We start from the raw sequence: 22,328 nt of genomic DNA on the forward strand, positions 1-22,328 counted from the left end.
CAGATATTCATGTATCAACTGCTGTCAAGATACTGCTCACCACACCCAATGAACATCAGAACACACTCCAGCACCAGCAAGTCACACACCTCCAGGGACGCCCCATTGATGACATCCAGGGGGTCTATCACACTGCCCCAGGACTTGGACATCTTGTGGCCGCCACCATCACACAGGAGGCCATGCAGCAGCACAGTCTGGGGAGGGAGGGTCATATAACAGGTGATATAGCACAGGCAATACTGGTAACAATTATTATCAAATTATATGAGGAAGGAGAGGTAACACGCAGGTAGTCAATTCTTTCAATCTATCACCACCTATAAACATTACTAGCCTTCTGAAATCTCCATCTTTTTATCAAACAATTAGTAATGCTAGAGTTTACAGTATTAACAGATATTTTAGTTATATACCAATGAAAATATGGACTAATTACACACCTACAATTAGTTACCTGAGTTTCTGATAACACTTAGACAAAGGAACAAAAACAAGATCAATAACAGAGAACAGGACCAGGAGAGCAAGACCCAGATGGCCTCACCTTAAAGGGAAGCCTCCCTGTCAAGTTGAGTCCCAGCATGACCATCTGAGCCACCCAGAAGAGGATGTCGTGACCCGTCTTCACCAAGGTCGTTGGGTAGAAGCGAGCAAGGTCAGGCATGGTCTCTCCCCTCCCCTGACCCGGCCAGCCCAGCGAGGCAAAGGGAAACAGGCCAGAGGAGAACCAGGTGTCCAGAACATCTTCCTCCTGCTGGGTGGACATGGAGGCCAAGGGTGTGCCTGGGGAGGAGCACAGGGTGAAGACGGAAAGTTGCGATTATTACCGTAGCTGTCAAGACTTTTATTATCTATTGCTACATGAGGTTTATTATTTTAATGAGGGTTTGCACACACACACACACACACACACACACACACACACACACACACACACACACACACACACACTTGAATGATATAAAATAATGCAGTTTTCCCTCACAGAAATATAGAAGGGTACCCAGAGTAGGTTAATAAAGGTGATACAGACAAGGACTGCACCTCAACTGTAGGGAAAACTACAATTAGGTACAGCTTTGCCCCACGGAAATACTGATAACAGGAACACACTATGAGATACAACACAAAGAATGTACATCAACTGAAGGAAAAACAATAAAAAGTAAACATTTCTGCCATATATTAGACCATCCAAACTAACACTAGGTAAACACACACCTTCCTTCTCCACAGCCTTCCGCCTTGCATCCTCCTCCAAGCAGCCGCCACCCACACCTCCCAGCCGTCTGCTGCAGTGATGTGGTACACTGGGATTTTGTGGCCCCACCAGAGCTGCTGGGAGACACACCAGTCTGTGATGTTGTCCAGCCAGCTATGCCAAGCCCTCCTGTGCAGCTGTGGCACCAGGGTCAGACGGCCGCTCTGCACAGCCTCGGACGCCTCCTGTGCCAACTCCTTGCACCAAGCGAACCTGTGTAGACATGAAAGTAAGCAAGCAAGTGTTTGTGGCTAATTATAATACTCAACATGCCAGTATCATCTGCAGCATCACCATCTGCTCACCACTGGGGCCTCAGCACGGGCTCAATGACATCCTGCGTCCTGCTACAGCGAGGCACCGTCATGGGGTGGGCGTGGCACCCTCTGTACAGCCCCAGTGCCGACAGGGCCGACGGCACTGCCCCCCGCGCCTCAAACCTCAGCAAACCCTGTGAGGGGAGTGAAGCCCTGTTATGCTTAATAGTGAGGACAGTAGTGATGATGCAGTTAATAGTTTAAGACTTAATGAATGGTATTACTGCATCTCATAAACCACCACACCTCAGTCTTTGTGGTGGTAAACAGTGCAGACAACAGTACTGCTACAGTTCATCATTAGCAAGACTTAGCTCAGTCTTTGTGGTGGTAAACAGTGCAGACAACAGTACTGCTACAGTTCATCATTAGCAAGACTTGACAAATACTATCATAGCTCAAGAACCACAATGAATATTATACACCTTTCATGCATCTAAGGCCTACGCTCTGAAACATCTCGGCGCCAGACCTCCACTATTTCAAAAGGGCTCTAGATGAAGCTACACAGGTTTTTAAGAATGTTTGTAAGGTTCTAGTGACACAATAACAACATTTCTATATTATTAACAGGAGAAACACTCTTGAGAACCTGGCTAAGTATCTCTGTGGCCTTGAAAAAATACTCATCATGAAATAATATGGGTTTTCAAGAATGTTTTAATGGTTCTAGTGATAGATTAACATTTCTACATTATTAATCTTGAGTACCCAGTTAGGTATCTCTGTGGCCTTGAAAAAATACTCATCATGAAATAATACGGGTTTTCAAGAATGTTTTAATGGTTCTAGTGATAGATTAACAACATTTCTACATTATTAATCTTGAGAACCCAGCTAGGTATCTCTGTGGCCTTTGCAAATAATCTTGGTGAGAGCAAAGCATTTCTAAACACAGGCTCAATTTCCTCTCCCTGACCTCAAACTCTGGCACAATATTGGTGACCTTTCCACTGCTGTCAAGAATGGAGAGGAATGGAATGCTGTATCTCTCCCTGACCTGACAGTCCTCGTGGCTGTGTCCTGGCGTGACCTTTACTGCACCTGTGGATGGATGTCCAGGTCACTTTATTTACCTTTCATCATAACAAATAAGGAACATATTAAATTAATGCCTCTGCTTCTCTGTATATGAAATTACACATGGAACTTGTGTAATTTGAAATGCTGAACTAACGGTTTTGGTTTGTCGTCTTAAATTTGTACGTGCAATCTCGACCTCTTTTATAAGAACGCGAGAAAATAAGAGAAGCCTAAAAAATATAATTATTCTCTATCTATCTCACTTACCACAAAGATAAATTAACTGAAAATTTTAACAAATATGACAGAACACTCAAAAGAATCACTGCCACTTTCATCACTGCCTTTAACATCATCACCTTCCACCTACAACACCAGAAACCTCAACAGACATCACCACAAGCATCACTAATCATTATTCTCTGCCAGTCACCTGCACAAAGGAAAAACTAACTAAAAACATCACTATAATTAATTTGACATCTATTTCGCCTACCAAAAAGAAAAAAAAACAAGTCAGCTACATAGTCAGCTACATATAAGTCACGAGAGGCGGTACAACCCTACACCGCAAGGTATCGATTCACCTCTCACCGAGTACCTGCACAGGACAGGTAAGGATCAAGGTGGTCCTAAATATGAGGCGGTCAAACACCAGGACTCTCAAGAACCCAAGGCTGTGAAGACTGAGAGGTCCTCGAGGCAGAGCGCTTCACGGAAAAGAAACCGATTCGTTAACTCTGCTGAAAAGTTTGAGGCAGCAGCCGTCGCTGCCAATAAGCGAGGAAGTTAACACCCGAAACCAATAACGTGGCAGGACAAACACCGTACATAATACTGTCACTACGCGGGCCGACCAATACCCGACCCCCCTCCTCCAGCAAGGCGCCGCCCCCCCTGAGAGAGGCAACCTCGTTGAGCACGTCCGTAGGCTCAAGCGCTTCGGAGTCTTATCTCCAATGCTTTTAATAGGTTCTAACCAAAGTTACTGAGATTTTGAAAGTATTCTTTTTATGACTCTAATGAAAGTTTAACAAGGATTCTGTATCACAAATGATGAAAGAGAACTCATGAAAACCTGACTAATCACTTCCATACCATTTAAGACTAGTTCTTTTGATCGGCCGATGCGTTTGAGAATACAGGCCAAAGTGTTTAAGCACAAAAACATTGTACGTCTTCATTTGTAATTTATGTAGCATTTAATTACACCATAAAAGAGAATGTGGTAGTCTGCGAGCAAAAACGTAGCTGGTTCGTCTCACCGTAGCACATTCACACCTTCCATTTTAAGTGAAGAGTTATACGTGATGAAATAACCATGAGCCACAATCTCTCACGCCCTCACTAAACTTTTCATCACTTCGCTGTCATCGCTCACAAGAACCAATGGAAGTCGCTGTCCTCGAATATTAAACACGCCCGTCGGGAGGGATAACAGATAAACATATCCAGCGCGTCACGGTAATTCACCTCGCCACAATGCTCTCAATGTAATTTACGGATCAATTTACATACGACAATTTCCGCCCATACAATTTCCATGCGCTCGACAGTAACTTATGACAAGCAGCAGCAGGGGGTCGAGGAAGGGGTTCGGGAAGCGATTACCGTCCTCCTGTCCATATTACCAGAGGCGCGGCGCGGCGGAGCTTCCTTCACACGGTCAGGGACAAGACGCGGGTGGCGGTAACATGCAAGAGGTGGCATGTCTGGTGGGTGGCAGTGGGTGGAAACAGTGGACAGGCTAATCACGTTTCATGTCCAGTCTTTCACGACCAAATTGTCTGGAAAGTGAATTATATCCGCAGCAGTCGTGGTGTGTGTGTGTGTGTGTGTGTGTGTGTGTGTGTGTGTGTGTGTGTGTGTGTGTGTGTGTGTGTGTGTGTGTGTGTGTGTGTGCGTGTGCGCGCGCGCGTGCGTGTGTGCATGCGTGCGTGCGTGGGCGCGCGCGCGCTCAGTCTTTCAGCTAGAGAGTACGTGAATGCATGCTTGTGTATCTATTCATCAACTCTCTCTCTCTCTCTCTCTCTCTCTCTCTCTCTCTCTCTCTCTCTCTCTCTCTCTCTCTCTCTCTCTCGGGCCGTCGTAACGGTTGTCTCGGGGGATCGTCAACAACCCTTGCACAACCAACCTCTCTCTGCCCCACTGCCTTCCACGTGAGCGCCACAAGCCGCTCCATAGCCTCCCTTCCCCTCCTCGCCTCTCATGGTATCTTACCCTCTGTTTTCATGCCCGTCATTCCGCACATTCTGGAATACCTGGCTTTGATCCCTCTGCCAGGTACATTTTTAAGTTTATTCTTCTATTTGTACCTCGCAAAAGAACATAGAGCCTCCCATTCTGGTCTACGTTCACTCTCTGCACATCCATACGCTTCAGTCTTGATTTTTATTCTGGGCGTAGGTTTTGCTCTATCCCTCCTCCTACAAGAACACCTCGTCTATTTTCCTGATTCTCCACCTCTTTCTTCTATCCAAGGGCACCGTCACTCGCTCTGCTGGAAGCCTTTATGACCTCCAAAAAAGGGTTCGCCCTCCACTACCTTCCTCTCGCGCGTCCCTAGAAACTACCTCCACAGACGTCCAGGTGCTGACCTCACTGGAATGTTACTTTATGATCGAGAGGGCAATGGCGTGATGCCTGAGGCGGCTGTGTTGGTCCGGTAGTATGTTGGTGACAGCACTGGTGGACGGAGAGAGGGAGGAAGGGAGAGAGAGAGAGAGAGGAACGTTATCACTCTCAAGGGTCGTACTCCTGAGACTCGTCCGAGGTCAAGTTGTTGGTCTGTGTTAGTTATTGCATGGCGGACGTATAGATTTTTCATTGCTACTCTTACACTGGTGGAATTCCCTAGGAGCAATAAAGGCAGAAGGCAGGAGTGATCACTGCAGTCCAGCCGGGCCAGCGGTACACGGGTTACAAAGGACTGCTGTGCCGACTTGAATGCATGGAAAGCCATAAAGCAAACCGGGTCTTGGTGATGTCATCTTTAGTCATACAGTCAGTAGTGGTCCGCGGTTCAATCTCGAAAAGGTTATATACAGCCAAGAATTCTGAACAGTTTCGGTGCAAGTCATAAAATCTGTTAGTCACTCATTCTTGAGAAACGGTGCTGCAATCACACACAAAATATTCTTCTAGTTAGCCAGCCACACGCATCGAGGGTCCCGCAGACTTCCATTTCCCTTACATTTCCATGAAATTTCAAACAAAAAGTACTCTGAAATTATGTGACACCTCTGTTATTACAGCTACATAACTACTTGAATTCGCTCAACCTGACTCATATCCCGAAGTGCCTCGCTATAACAAAAGAATGCGATGCACATACAAATACACACATACGAGTACACATACAAAAAGCTTCACCTTCACGTCTAAGGGTCGAGCCTCAGGGCGACAGATCCTCTCGTGTAGGTTAGCTGTCCCGTACATCACTTTGACAACCTCGTTACTGTAAGCCAAAACCGCGGCTCCGACTGTCCTCTCGTAAAACAGTGTTGAGGAAAGGAAAATGATACCCGCTATTCCTCATTCCGCGACAATCTCACGCAGGAACTCCACTCGCTGTACGTTAAGTGGAGGATGAAAAAAAATACTGCAGTGTCTTGAGTGATGTTGTTTACTCATGCAACCGTGAGAGAATTAGACGGTCGTACTGGAAGCAGTCTTTACCAACTGCAGACAGTGGAAGGAATATGTACAAAGTATTCCATGAAAACATTATCAACGTGTCGCTATATTGTGCCGAGAGAAATATCATCGCAGCAGGATATTCTACGAAGAAATTAATATGACTGAAGGATGCTATCAGGGAATTAATTAAAGCATAATATTTACGATCAATATAGTATTTAAGATACGCCTTAAATTGAAACATATACAACCAGCAGAAGAGATAAGACGAATGGGGAGAAGGTAGATGAATGGAGCAGAGAAAGAGAAGGCGGTAGATGAAGGAAGAAAGGAAGAGGAAGGAAGGAATACAGAGAGGGATGAACGTGTGTGGCCCTTCCCTGCCTCCTTCCCCACCTCGTTCCCTCTAGCCAAGGAAGCAGCGTCACCCCTGGAACGTTAATTACTTCATCGGCCACGTCTCAAAGGACCTCATCCCCGCCTTCGACAGTGATGTCGCCGCTACCTGGGCTCCGCGGCGGCCCGGCAGGTGTTATCTCGCTCCCCACACACGGAAACTCGAGCAGCCTCCATGAATGTAATCACCTGCTACTTGATGGTGATATATGAACGGGCGCTACATTCGTTACTCCGACACACACACACACACACACACACACACACACACACACACACACACACACACACACACACACAGAGAGAGAGAGAGAGAGAGAGAGAGAGAGAGAGAGAGAGAGAGAGAGAGAGAGAGAGAGAGAGAGAGAGAGAGAGAGAGAGAGAGAGAGAGAGAGAGAGAGAGAGAGAGAGAGAGAATAATAAACTAAATGAATAGAACTTAACGAAGAACTGGACAAATATAGATACGGAAACGAAACCATACGAGTTTAGTTCAGTTGTTTATCATAACACACACACACACACACACACACACACACACACACACACACACACACACACACACACTCAGACACATACACAGGCACACACACACACACACACACACACACACACACACACACACACACACACACACACACACTCAGACACATACACAGGCACACACACACACACACACACACACACACACACACACACACACACACACACACTCAGACACACACACGCACACACACACACACACACACACACACACACACACACACACACACACACACACACACACACACACACATCTCATCTTATCAGCCCGAGAGTGTGGCGTCTATTCCAAAGTTAGTGAGTCGTGAAATTACAGCGCCGATTACAGAGATCCAGGAAATGGTGGTGAAGGTGATTGTGCCAGTGATTGTGGTGGTGACTGTCGTGGTACTGGAGTTGGTGATATTGGTGATGATCATGATGGTTACTAATCTATATTCATTACCCTTTTAACTCCAGCCGTCATTCACAACACTATTTTTCCTTTTCAATATATGAGGTCGGTCGGTCAAGGTTAAAAAAGTGTATTTAAAAACCCACTCGAGTACTGCTTCATAAGAGAGAATAGAAATAGGAGAACCGTGAGAGAGAAAGAAAGGGAGAGAGAGAAGCCAGTTTAGTTCCTGAGGTGTCTTGATATTCCTTTTTTCGAAACAGTTGAAGTCGCAGACAGGAGGAAATACAGAAACAGGAAAAAAACATTCCAGAGTATAAATGGCTTGCATAGAGATGTAGAAAAAAAAAAAAAAAAACAGAGGGCTAATTAATTTTTTTGTGAGGTACATAACTATTCAAAAGGCTTCAGTACAAAAAGAAAATAATGTGTTACAAGTTATAGATAAATGTAACTATCTAGCAGAGAAAGGCTTTAAGATGACTAATGTCCCTTATTTATGATGAAAATTAACGCAAGGGTTTATGCCACACACACCCACACACGAAACAAGAATGAAGCATAAATCACGGGACTATAATTTATGGGCAGGGAGCGCATGACCTTACATTTGAATCAATTAGATCCATACACATTTAGGCGCGTGGGAAACACATTGCATGGGCCTTACGCCACCACCTCTGCGCCGCTCGTCAGCCAAAGAGGGGGAGGAGGGCGGAGGCTCTTGTACAAACTAAACATCCATTCATCTGTTCAGTCTATCCACCCATCCATCTTCTCTGTCAGTTCTGAATTTTTGCTTCAGTGTTTAAATTTTTTTTTTTTCTCTCCCTCTGTTTTCGTCGCGTAGTATATTTGTTGGTCTAGTTACCTTACTTATCTACAGACTGTAAGTAGTCTAAGATTACTCGTCCCATTTTTTCTCCTTTTATTATGAATGAATGAGACTTTTTTTTTTCAAATTCCGATCACCCTCGAGAAGTACAAGAAAATACGTGTTTTCTTTATTTATGAAAGTCACGTTTTATCTTAAGCTCATACGTACTTGCTTCACATAACCACAGACTCTTTATGCATGACTTGTGGATACAGTATTAACAAATCTCCTAAGTTAATAAAAGCAAAACCGTTTACTCATAAAATTTAATGTACGAAATGAGGAACAGGGAGCTTCGTGTTAAGATTCAATACGAATTCCACTACGAAAACTCCGATAAAATAATGAACGAATAAAATGAAAGAGAGAGACTTGATATGTGGGTAGAACAGACGATAGATAGAAGAGAGGATGGACTTACTGGCTCGTAACTCTTATTAGTATGACGTGTTAGACTCAAAATAGTTGATGATAGTTGTCTGGGGTGTGTGTGTGTGTGTGTGTGTGTGTGTGTGTGTGTGTGTGTGTGTGTGTGTGTGTGTGTGTGTGTGTGTGTGTGTGTGTGTGTGTGTTATATTATTCTTACAGCAAAAGGAAAAAAAGAAAAACAAACAGACTCCCATAAATATGAACATTCTCTCTCTCTCTCTCTCTCTCTCTCTCTCTCTCTCTCTCTCTCTCTCTCTCTCTCTCTCTCTCTCTCTCTCTCTCTCTCTCTCTCACTTCATCGCTTCTCCACTGTGTATGCTAACCCAGTTTCACTCCACTTCCTCTGGCGGCGTGGGTATCTACTGCTGCTGCTATTCGCTCCTTCCCCGTCAACACCGCTAGGGGGCTGAGGGATGCCCGGCCATTAGCTCTGCTAGTGTTTACTTTCTGTAGCCTCGGTGTCAAGGGTAGCGAATGGAGGGGACAGAGCGAATGGAGGGGACGGACTGACTCGTAGTACAGTGCAAGGATGTTCATGATTATAAATAGACTAGTAATTTTCGCTCGATTCATTTTGTGTATTAGTGTAAGATCCGAGAATACTCGATTGTTTTTCGAGGATGTTCATAATTGCGAAGTTGATAGATTTAGTTTTGTTTCGATTTAATTTGTTTGTTGTTGTAAAAGCCATAGATTTAATCAATACTTTTATTTTTTTACATGACTTTTTTCTGTCTCCAAGCGAAACTACACACACACACACACACACACACACACACACACACACACACACACACACACACACACACAGACACACACACATATACACACACACAAACACGGTCTATTATAACCAATCGGTATCGTTTTCATTCTGGGGCTCAGTGCAGTTACCTTATTATGGAAGACAATAGGTATAGGCAAGCTAACTTTGAATAGTCTTTCATCGCATCCTTTGTCAGACTGGGCGAAATGCAGACCCGGTACAATTGGGGATCAGTTTAATTTCATCTACATTAATCACTTTTCATGTAGCTCTGATCAGCTTTCATATCCCGCCCCCTCCCTCTCTCTCTCCCTCCCTCTCTCTCTCCCTCTCTCTCTCTGGAACAACAAAGAGAAGTCCATATCACACTGGTCGGCCGAGTACGATAGCCTGACCTTCTACCACAAAGTTCCCGTCTGCTCAATAAAAGGCTTAGTGTTGACTTTACCTTTGCTGGATGCTGCGGTGTTAACGGCGGGGAAGATGGAGGCCGTGGCGTTAGGGGAGAGCACACCCATCATGAGCACACCAAGCATGGCCGCCAGCACGCTGTAAGGGAGGACAAGAGGCAAACTATTACGGTGGTGTTAATGGTATGTGTGTAGATCGTGAAGGTTTGGTTGTTCTTCTGTCGGAACCTGCTATGGCTGCGAGGGTTAGCGGTTTGTCTATATATATATTTTTTTCTACTGATTTACTCGTATCTGTTTATATGTCTGTTTGTCTAACTATCTATTCATTTATCTATCTATCTATCTATCTATCGAAGTATCCCCACATCTATCCATTCACCTATTTAATTTGTAGCCAATTTCATTATTTTTCTCTCTCTCACACACACACACACACACACACACACACACACACACACACACACACACACACACACACACACACACACACACCAGTTACATAAAGCCCGAGTTGCGTATCGAATACCACGGAAGACTGATATCACTGCTGACTATCGAATATACACAAGAAATGGTCTATTCCGGAGGATGTGAGGGAAGTGATATTGAAAGGCTGGCGGGCTTCCCTCCTTCACTCCCTCTTGCCTCACCGCGAGGGAAGAGGTGTTGGGGGAAATACAACGCCGCACTCAATCCTTCGGGGGAAATAAACTGCATGGAAAATCTATATAGCGTGACTCGAAGACGTGATATTGATCAAATTCGTCAGTTATGTAAAAAATAAAAATAAGTAAATATTAGTCATTTGTTTATAGCTAGTGTATGAGGGATCTTAGTTTGAGAGAGAGAGAGAGAGAGAGAGAGAGAGAGAGAGAGAGAGAGAGAGAGAGAGAGAGAGAGAGAGAGAGAGAGAGAGAGAGAGAGAGAGAGAGAGAGTTAAAATTTCTGTTAAAACTACTGCTCAACTACACAATATTTCTCTCCATTACACATTCCGTCTGGTCTAAGGATCGTGCTTCTCGTCGCAAATTCCTCTTACTACCAATTATCAGAAACGAAAGTTATCCGAAAGTTTCCTCTTTGGCGTTCCTAAGTAATTGACGATTACCGTGAGATTCAGTAAGACATGAAAGAGTAACACAAATATAGCGTGCAAGGAAGAACGCCTTTCACCTTCAACTCAAAGCCAAGATAAAGCAAGTATGAAAATTATGCTTTGAAAATAATGCCGAAACAGAGGGAAATATTCAAAAAGTATTTATTTCCAGTATTGCTTACATATTTTGAAGACCTGAGAAAAACAGAGTCGTGGTCGTTTTTTTTTTTTTTTGGTGTCTTAAGTATGTCCTCTATAAAATATCACAGGTTAAGTTTTCAATTTCTTATTTTATATTTGAGACAAGGTAAAATAAAAGCTTCAGACTGGTTTGCTCTTTTTTTTTCGAGTTTCAATCCAATAGTTTCTCTCCCTCCACGGGTGTTTGAGCGTTAAGGCTGCGTCTCCACTGAACCGTGGCGTCTTGGCAACTTACAATGAAATGCTTTTATATTATCAGACTAAGATAAAGCGAGCTTACGGAGTTTAGTCCTGCGCAAGCTGCCACCACCATTAACCCGAGCGTGCCCCATCACTCCTGACCCGCCATCACATTGCACATCACTGCAGCCTCAATCCCTGCCCCCAGATGACACCCACCACTCCGAACCGGTCCCGTCCATTACGATTTTTCCCCTGGCACCATCAAGCTCTACTCACCACTCACCAATCAAACATGGCTTAGCAAAGGGATTCAGCCACAAACACGCATCAGGACCTCGTGTCGACCATCAGCCACACACTACCACTGCACGTCAACCTTTTCACAAGGAAGCACATTCATAAAAAGTACCGTTTTAGTTACATTTCGTCACACACACACACACACACACACACACACACACACACCAACAATTAGACATGAAGGTCGGATCAAATATGGCAGGAATGAGAGGAGAGGGTGAGAGTTTTGACAGCAAGAGGAGAAACCAGTGAAAAAAAGTGGTGCTCAACGTTACGTCACTGTAACTAAATCAACCCTCGAGACACTGATGCGTACCACCTGCGCCCACCAGCCTTCAGAAGAGAGGGTTTCTTTAAGAGTGACTGGATATGTATTACTTTAAGAAACCAAGTACAGTGTTTCGAATTAGCGAGCGACGTAACATCTTAAGAGTTCAAATGCCGGTGATTATGGAAAGCTTCCGACTGTAGGTTTTCTATTAATGGCACCCAATGCGTAAAGAAGGGAATATGTGTAGAATGTAAGTCGGAAAAATTAAGTTTACGGAAATTTGCGGATAATAGTGTGCAGGTGTTAAGTAAAGTTACATGAAACAACACAATTTTTTTTTCTTAAGATATGCTCACCAATATAAAGCCACATAAAATAGCACCAGTTTCCCTAAGACATTTGTAGCCGCATAAAGCCGCATGTAATAATAACAGTTTAATTCAGACATTTGAAACAACATAAAGCTTCATAAAAATAATAAGCTCTTCTAAGATTTACAGCCCTTTACAACCACATAAACTTATAGCAGCTTCCTTATAATATTCACACACACACACACACACACACACACACACACACACACACAATGTAAACTTTAATTATGAGTAGCAGCTGGTGAGGTTTCTAGCCTTGGCACCTGATCTCTCTCTATCTACTTTCCTGGTTCCTGGTAGGCAACAATCTCCTGCAGTCCCCAGTCACCCCCAAAGAAAGCAGTCCCTCTCGTCCTCGCTCCTTTACACATTTACTCAGAGCCACCAGTCTTCCAGTTATCAGTACAGTAGCATTTATTGTTCCTTCTTCTCATGCTGGAAGTCGCATCTCACTGGTGGCACTTCTCCATTTCCCTCCCTCACTCTGATCTTCGTTCTTATTCAATTGTCTGAACTCTGACGATGTTTTTCTTTCAATTTTAGAGTCTCGTTTCTATTTGTCTGTGTCCTTTCTCTCTCTCTCTCTCTCTCTCTCTCTCTCTCTCTCTCTCTGAGTAACTCCTTTAAACTTTCGTTCCCTTGCTCTGACAGTATTCAAACTCCTAGGGCGGCACCTTAATTTCGATTCCTTCAACAACCCAGGCCTCATCACCGGTCTGGTTTCCGCTCGAAAAATCCTGCCAATATCCTGCTCCAAAAACATGATGTCTTTGGGAACGTTTTCCGGTAAACTTCGATATCTTACGAGCTTCACCTCCCTGTCTGTAAACTAAAAAAATATTGTCTACATATTCACTCATTTTACTTTTGTTCCTTATTTTCTTTTTGTCTGTCCGCTTCTTTATTACAGTACTTGAACGCTAACATAAAAAAGGTTATGTAAAGAAAAAAAATTGGGCATGATATATAATTTTCATCAACTAAATAACTGTAGGAAAGTCTGAGTTATGAGAAATCTCCGGCAACGAAAGCCCCGCCAAGGAAACCCATATAAAGACCCTCACCGGTGACCATGTCGACCACCGCCGCCCATCACTTGACGACCTCTAAATCTGTGTTAAGGCGAGACCGGTCATAACTACTACAATGGTGGCTGGGCTCAGGTTGTGGACTTAAACCTCTGGTCAATGTATCATCCTGTGTTTACACTTCGCCACTCTTCTCGGAAGATTAGTTCATAAAATACTTATCTTAAGTGGACTGAGATCCACAGACTGCCTACCTTGCTAACACACAAAACACAAAGTAAGTGCTCTGGTAAAAGCACACTCATGGCATGCAGGAAAGGCGACACTGGTCTCGTATATCCTCATGACTGAAGTGTGACAGCTTCTAGTCTTTCGTTATTTAATGCAGGGCGAGTAGATTCCACTAACCTCGACATCAAGTAACAGGAAATGATACTCTGAGTCTCACGTTCCTCCACTCCTTTCCACCCCACGAGGATCGCCTGTCCGTCCAAAAGACTGGCAACAGCTCCGCCCAGAGAGCGAAAATATAACACTCATAAAGAAGTCGTCGAACAAAGAGTTGCCCGCCGGGCCTGAGACGACCCTGTAATAAACAGGGTGTGTCTGGCGGCGTCGCCCCTCCTCGCTTTCAGCGCCTCACCTCTCACTTTCTCACACATGGGCCACACATCTGATTCTACATTAATAATTCAACTCTCAGATTTCCTAGATACACAGACTCCCAGCAGGTAACTTGCCGGGGTTAACTGTTTAGCTCCGTTGGTGTTCCCTCAACCTTGCCTTTCATTAGCGGTACTAGATATTCGCTAAGTAGACGCTGATGTGAGTAAAGGTTGCTCTGGCCATACTGGTCAGACGCGAGGGTCCTTCTCCTTCTGAGTCTCCTTCTCTTCAATTCCTTAATTGGATGTTTGGGTGTCGGTCCGCCATGGTGGCCTCCCCCAGGAGGTCCGGTAACCTCCACGAGGCCAGTGAAATAAGGCATCGTTCTGTACATTTGCTTGCCTGACGAGTGGACCTTCGTACCCGAGAGGCTACAGTGACGTGCGGTTCAGACCCGTGTCACTTCTTGATCCTTTCTGATATATATAGCGGAATGTGAGGGAGACATGAAGACTTTAACATACACGCAACAAGCGACAACAAATTTATTTTCATGATTACATGCCTGATTATATTATTGGTGAAATTTAAGACTGGATACAATGCAGCTTTATATTCTTCCGATGGCTCTACTTTCAAGCATCCTCCTTAACAACACATCCGAACACGCTGTACATGACATTTTGAGTTCAACCATTTACCGTCTTAGGTCACACTAATTCTATAATTACTCCAGTGTGCGGGCGAGGCTGTCAGATGCAGGAATAAATTCTAACTTGGACAAGAGAGAGAGAGAGAGAGAGAGAGAGAGAGAGAGAGAGAGAGAGAAAGCGTGCGCCCTAAAGCTCCATCTCTCGCTCTCAGGACGCCCAGCAAACACTTACACCCGCCAGATGACCCACTCAGAGGCTCGCCGCGCACAAGGGGACCGTCATGAACACACCCACGCTTAACACACACACACACACACACACACACACTTTTTTGTACACATAACCACCGAATATCGTGTATTACTTTCCGTTATTTTTCTCCACAAGTCTAACGTATCAAACGAGAAGAGGAGTAAAAAGATAGATTAATAAATAAATATATAGATGAATAAAAGAAAAGGAGGACAAGAAGAAAACAAGAACAGAAGAAGATAAAGAAGATGAAAAAAAAGTAGAAGAAATAGGAAAGCACCTCTGAATATTCTTTGTACTAGATCCCAAACTCGTAAAGGCGAAAAATAAGACTACATTATGAAGTGTCACGTATCACTATTACGGAGGGAGAGTAGCGTGTGGGAGGTGAGGACTGGGCAAGGTCGGGGTGAGAATGGTGTGGGCGTCACATGCTTTCATGGTTACGACACTGAGGGGGAAAGTGACACTGAAAATAATGAAAAATGGACTAACTTTTAAATGTAGCACTAACGACTGTACAGAGGGAGTCCTGTTTGTGTGTGTGTGTGTGTGTGTGTGTGTGTGTGTGTGTGTGTGTGTGTGTGTGTGTGTGTGTGTGTGTGTGTGTGTGTGTGTGCTGATGTACTGTAGGTATGAATACGTGCGTGACAGTACTTGTACACAACGTTACATGAGGCTACCAGCTGGCCTGCCTATCTGCATTATGTGAAGTACTCGTGTACATTATACACGAGTCACTGAATAATGTTGAGTGAGTCAGTTAGTCAGTCCATTTGCATGTACTGTACGTGGATCTATGTTTGTATATTTGTATGTGTGTTGGTAAACAAGTAACAAGGCTGGCTTGTCTCCTTCACCTTCCTGTTTGCGTCTCGTCAATCTGCATTTGGGAGAGTAAGATACCTAATTTTCTATGTAGGCTTTGTATAGCAACGTCTGTGTGTGTGTGTGTGTGTGTTTGTGTGTGTACCTGAACATAAATATCTTCTAAGTGAACATAGAGTCAAACGTTTCCTGCTTATCCTCTCTTCCCCAGCTCTGGCCAGGGTCGGCACGCCAGCGCCCGGGGAATGCTGCCTGTCTGGCTTAACTAGAAAAAAAAAAAAGGCAAATAAATCCCTGGTCTTATTTTGCCGAGGCGGATCTGCTTTCTCAGTAGCTTCCCTGTATGAAGTGTTCTTAAAAAGTACTTAAAAGAGTTTTCGAAGCTTAAATCCTGCCAGAGTACTTTAATTACTTTTATGCTGATGCTTGTGAGCTCAGACAGGCGCGAGGAATAAATCTAAGGTGATTTTCAGTATACTATATCTCAATGGTCTTCGCAGCTCGCAGGAAACCCAATGAACGTCTTAATGCTGGTTGGAACTGTGTCCACTTCTGCTTATGTTCACAGAATCTGTCACAATGAGATTAATTACCAGCTTTTAATCTCTGACAGGTGTCGCTTTGCAGGTGGATGAGCATGGGATGCTGGCGTGCATCACTACTGTCTTGTCGGGCGGGGCTCCCTCAGTAGCGCCCGGGGTGACTGCAATCTGACCAGCGAGTCGTCAATGATCACAGTCACATACTTAATTAGCCCTTAATATCACACCGGCATTCTAGACCGTAAAGTACGAGGGAGATAAGACTAAAATAAGGCCTCGGAAATGGGGATTATCTACGATGTTATCACCGCTGCCTGGCATAAACACTCCGTCCTTTCACTACCCTGCTCTTTCTCACCGTAAGCAGTAACTCCCTCAGCAACCAACGCTGACACTCCAGGTCGTCTCCCATTTTCTCTCCCTGCCCTCTTATATGCCTTAGCCTTGGTCATGTTCCATCAGCGACTCAGAATGATGTAAGGGTCAGTGACAGGAGATGCATGTATGCCGTGTCCTCCCTTAAGCACTGTATACCTTGCTCATTTCCTTCAACTTTCTCCACCGCCGCCACCAACCACGAACACTTTTTGCCTCCCACTTCCTCTTAATTCTTATCGTCCTCCTCCCCTCCAGTGCATTTTTTCCCCACTCTTCGTTCCTCGCTCCCTGTTATTTTCTTGTCTCTCTTCCTTTGCTTGACCCTCCTCCTCCTCCTCCTTCTCCTCCTCCTTCTCCTTTCTCTTCCTATCCCTGTTCTTTCTTTTACCCTCTATAAACACAAATGGAGGGTATAAAGGCTGACTTACCTAAGTTTATCAAACACCAGCCCAGTGTAGTTTTACGTTTACCTACACCAAAACTTACGCCTCTATCAAAATACATGCTTGTGGCGGTAAAATGAGGAGACACGGGTAGAAATCAATTAAAACGTTAACAAAGACCAGGAAAAAAAGTACAGATATAGAGAGAAAAATAAGTACATTGGTGGTATTAAATCCTCTAACACAAAGCCATTAAGAGGATAATATAACGCATGATAAACACAATAAAGGAACACCATAATCCCCGCGGCAGCCAGGACGCGGTCAACCTATACTCCCATCGTCCTTTGATTCGAGGACAACAAAGGTGGGTACTCGCATCGCCTCTACATCAGGTCCTTGTGCACGCTTCACTCACCACCGGCGCGGGTTCGATCAATGCGGCCCGGCAGTAAATTACGAGACAGAGCCTTGTTAGTAGGTGTAATCCGCTGCGTTATTTCAGTTAAACCCTCAATCTTTCACCAGACTAGGGTTTTCTGTTTCTCTTCATTAACTTCAAGCAATACCACGTTGATTTTTTTTAAAGTTGATCGTAGCCTCTGTTGGGATTTTGTGCATGGGCTGGATGGTTTGGTGGGCTGTTATGCTCTGGTGAAAAGGGGAGATTGGTGTCGTTAATAGTGAGAGAGCGAGCTGATTGTTAGGAGTAATGAGTGCTGTTGCTCTTATTGTTGTTTTTATTATTGTTTTTAATTATTTTTTTATTGTTGTTGTTGTTGTTGTTGTTGTTGTAACTGTTGTTGTTATTAATATTGTTATTGCAGTATTAGCTATTTATGTATATTAACACACTTTTATTAATTTATTTATTAGTTTATTAACTACTGCTGCATTTCTTTGTTATACATTATCAGTGTTGTTGTCGTCTTGCTATAATTAGCATCTAACATCTAGTAATAAAGTAACTTCTAATCTTAAAGTAAATGAAAATGCAGTGGTCTCATATTCCTTATATATCCGGGTCCCGCTTCATCACGTTTACACTCCCCCAGATAACCTGTTCCCTCACCATCATAGTCGTGGGCAAGAGTGATAAAGATTCATGTGACTGACTCAGTGCAAACCAATGTTAAGAGTCCCGCACCCAACTTGCACATGCAGTTGTCCATCTATCCCTCCTGGTGCAGCTTTGAAAGTACGCACTCACTCACTCACTCATGGAAAAAAAAAATAAATAAAAAGGTTAAGACTCAAGTGAACCCTACAGAAATAAAACAAGAATCCGAAGCCCTCTCGAATGAAAATGAGACGTTTCGAGTTCCCGACCCTGACCTTTCCTCAACCTTCGTACCCGTCAATATTTCGGATTTCGGGTTTCGTTGCTTCGTTCGCTACACAGGATTGATAATGACGAGTAACCCGCCTGTAATTTAAATTAATATCACTGATGCGAAAGTAATATTAAGAAAGTAGGTTCTGAATGACGTAAAGCAATTAGACTTTATCCTTGGTTGCATACTTTTCTAGTCATCGAAAATAGAATTGTCAAAAGTGAAGACTGTAACTTCTATTGACAAAAAACGGGATTTGCAATTGCTTTCAATAGTATAATATCATTTACACAAGTGCTTATGTTACAAACGCATTGGTTAGTAAATATAACAGATAAATATCTGCCAAAATTAAGTACGAGAAAGTATAAGTGTAGATAAGCGGACAAGCTCTTAACTGTCAGCAAGACTCACCACTCCACTTCCCCCTTCCTCTCCCTAGCATCCCAGCACTTCCCCCCCTTCCTTCCCCTTACCATCTCCCGAAGACGCTCCAGTAGGCACGTGTTTCTCTCTCTCTCTCTCTCTCTCGTGCCCTGCCCATTCTCCCAGGTCACGACTCATACCCTGACGGCTCCGACATGTCCCGCCCTCACCCATCCGTATCTTCTCTACTTCCATTTCCTTTTATCCCTCAATCTGCCTTCACGTCTTGATGACCCCTTACTCTTGCCCGAGCTCCACCCATGCCCAACCCCACCAATGGCCTTCACCCCACGCAGTCGAGCTTTCATTTCTCCACCCATGCCACGTCACCCAAGTTAGTCATTAATAAGTAAGTATATATAAATAAGTATAAGTAAGTATATAAATAAGTATATGACTAAACACGGTTCTGTGAAGACGTTCAAAAATTTTCCTTTTTCCTGATACTGAGATACACTTGCTATATATGTAAATGGGAGGAAGAATGAGACGGAGGAAGGGAAACGTTTGGATTTAGCTAACAACTGGAGTGCCACTGGTATATACTTAACTGTACGGGGAAAAGAGGTAAGAAAAGGAGAAACATTTCTGTATAAGTTCAGATAAAGGTTACATAAGGAGAGTTAAATTTCTACCTACAGTCCACACGAGATGAAATTCAAAAGGAAACGAAGTAATGTAAAACTGACTGATGACACTAAATGCATCCTTTGATCCCTTGAACTGCAGCTCGAGTTTTCACACCTGCAAAAGGAGAGCCACGAAGAAGGAAGACTGGAAGCGTCACGGGGGAAGGGTATGGCTCCGTTAAGAGGAAATGTTAAAAGGGAACGTTAAGATTTATGTCTCGGAAACCTGAAGGCGGGGATGTAAGAAGACACGGATCGGGTCAAGCAAGAAAGAGGGAGAAATGAAACAAGAGTGGCGGCGGATGCAGAGGAAGAGGAGGGTGAGCTGACGTGCAATGATGAGTAACGAAGAAGGAAGAAGAATGAAGCTTGAAAAAGAAATGATGCAGAGGAGAGAGTAAGAAAAACGTGATGAAGGAGGCAGAGAGAGAGAGAGAGAGAGAGAGAGAGAGAGAGAGAGAGAGAGAGAGAGAGACAGAGAGAGAGAGAGAGAGAGAGAGAGAGAGAGAGAGAGAGAGAGAGAGAGAGAGAGAGAGAGAGGGGGGGGGGGGAGTCAAAATCATCATGGGAAGAGGAACCACAAGTGACCCGCTCAACCAACTGACATCTGGGATGCGCATATTTTGATAAGCGTGGGTCGAAAACTAGTTAAGCACCTCTTTGATTTGAGGAAATGTAGAAAAAATTCAGGTAACACACACGGACAGGAATATGCCATTGAAAAGGGACTCGTTACATTAAAAAAAAAAAAATGTTCTTCAGAATGCCACAGCGGCAGACTGCTTCTCTCCAATATCGCATCATAAATTCTTGGTGCATCATTTATATCATACAGTTCCTCAGGTATCGGTGCAACAATTCTGACTTCATAACTTTGCTGCCTGGGAAGTATTACCTTAGGATTTGACATTCAGGGATTACAATTACCCGATGAGGAATGTAACTATTGTTCACAATCTTTTGGGTCAGTAATGTGTATGTCTTTTTAATCTTTTCTTGCCATGGCGCATGCTGCAAATTAGTATCGCAGGATGGCAACAGCAGATACTGGTCATTGCCTAGCTAACTTCGTAATATAGATAAAAAAAAAAAAATTAATAAGACACTAGCTACTGACTGAGATGGTGATCTCACATCTCATACCTGTGTCCTCCACAAGCAGCCCGCTGTTGTTGTTTTACCTGGCAATGACCGTCCGTCCACCCATCCTGGCAACCCCCGGCTGGAGCGGCCCAGTCACAGCCAGGCAGAGCTCACAGCGACGCACCCTCACACCACTACTGCCACACCAACACTGACCCGTCAGACTCCGCTGCACTGCCTCACTTACCCTAAGAAAAACAAAAAAACGTTTGAATGAACTGACCGCATTCTTAACCAATGGAGAGAAGTAATAATACACTAGGTACCATGTGATCTATAAGAATCAACATTAAAACACTACAAGGAACATAAGACAGACAAGAGATAAATACACAAAAAGAGGCAGCAGCTTAGAAACACTGGATGCCGGTCACGACCTGTGGGACGAGGCGGCAGGTTTTGAAACCGCATACAGTTGATTTATCAGACATCAAGACCGTAGCAATACTCTATAAACCACGATGTCCTTATTACTGCAGATGAAGTAGAGCACATTCTGTATAAATATAGGGTGACGAGAAGGGTCACGTATTGGTGAATATTTGCGCATTCATGTTGTTGCCACAGTGCACAAGGCTGGAGTGTTCTTCATTTTAGTGGCGAGGATCGCATGTTTCTTTATAACACAAGAAATTACATGATCATAAGAATTCCTATCATAAAAACAACTGCGTTTCTTATGAACTCTTAAGAACTTCTGCTCTCAACACGTTCAGCAGAATTTTGAGACACCATTTAGCTCAATACATTCTAAGAAACAGGATAAAGATTATGACGATGATGGAGACAATGATTATGACGTGCATGAACAATAGCTTTGAACATAATTACAGTAGTAGCAACAGCAGCAACAGAGGCAGCAGAAGAACTAGTAGTAGTAGTAATGATGATGATTATGATAATGACGATGATGACAACAACAGCAACAAGAACAACAATAACAACTAAAACACTAATGATATATGAAGCAATGAAGTTTTGGAAAAGGCTGTTATCCTTACTTATGCTATCCTGGTAAAGACACAGAAGACTTCAAGTTCTATATACACAGATAGGTGAGGCAGACAGATACATACAAGTGGGAGCGTCAAGAGAAAAATGAGATAAGAATGTTCTCTCTGTTGGGCTGCTGTGGCACTTTATATCATCGGTATTATTCTTCTGATTTCCGTTCATAGAATTTGTCGGTGAACTTGCACGTGAAAGTTAAATCGTCCCCGTGGCGGTAAGAGATACACATCTGAGACACCCACAAAGAAATAATGAGGGAATAATGATTTTTTGTCTTTCCTCCGCCCAAACCTTAACAACAACAAGCAACTAACAATATCGATAACAACAGCGATTATTATTGCTTCTACATCTACCTTTGTAAATGTCACCACTGCTCATACTATTTTCACTACTAGTGTTTTGTTGAACAAAAAAAGATGAATAGGAAGATCACGATATCAAAATTGTAAATGGAAATATATGATACTAAGTAACTTCATGAAAAATCCTTAGTTACTACAGTCACTTGCGTAAATATTTGATTTCATTCATACCTGCGTCTATCAAGTTAACCACAGCGACATTCGTATGAGCGTGATACATTGTAGTTCAAAAGAAAAGTTAGACCTCATTCAGTTATCAGAGTC

The 22,328-nt window shown here is 43.6% G+C and overlaps 1 protein-coding gene across 4 annotated transcripts; it reads right to left on the reverse strand.

Annotated features, from left to right (window-relative positions):
- Nucleotides 1–89: 89 nt before the first annotated feature.
- LOC135109546 (valine--tRNA ligase-like) lies at nucleotides 90–21,291 on the reverse strand. Of its 4 annotated transcripts, none has more exons than XM_064020951.1 (7): nucleotides 20,727–21,291; nucleotides 10,097–10,197; nucleotides 2,528–2,625; nucleotides 1,570–1,715; nucleotides 1,225–1,477; nucleotides 548–786; nucleotides 90–197 (listed from the first exon to the last, which is right to left on the reverse strand). In XM_064020951.1, exons 1-6 carry the CDS (start codon nucleotides 20,750–20,752, stop codon nucleotides 628–630), a joined length of 783 nt encoding a protein of 260 aa, XP_063877021.1. In that variant the 5' UTR covers nucleotides 20,753–21,291; the 3' UTR covers nucleotides 90–197; nucleotides 548–627. The 4 variants fall into 4 exon arrangements, with proteins under 4 accessions (XP_063877021.1, XP_063877023.1, XP_063877022.1 ...); XM_064020953.1 differs by having other exon boundaries at nucleotides 2,582–2,625; nucleotides 20,727–21,290; XM_064020952.1 differs by having other exon boundaries at nucleotides 2,501–2,625; nucleotides 20,689–21,289.
- Nucleotides 21,292–22,328: the final 1,037 nt, after the last annotated feature.

Source organism: Scylla paramamosain, chromosome 19 (genome assembly GCF_035594125.1).
Source record: "Scylla paramamosain isolate STU-SP2022 chromosome 19, ASM3559412v1, whole genome shotgun sequence".
NCBI lineage: Eukaryota > Metazoa > Arthropoda > Malacostraca > Decapoda > Portunidae > Scylla > Scylla paramamosain.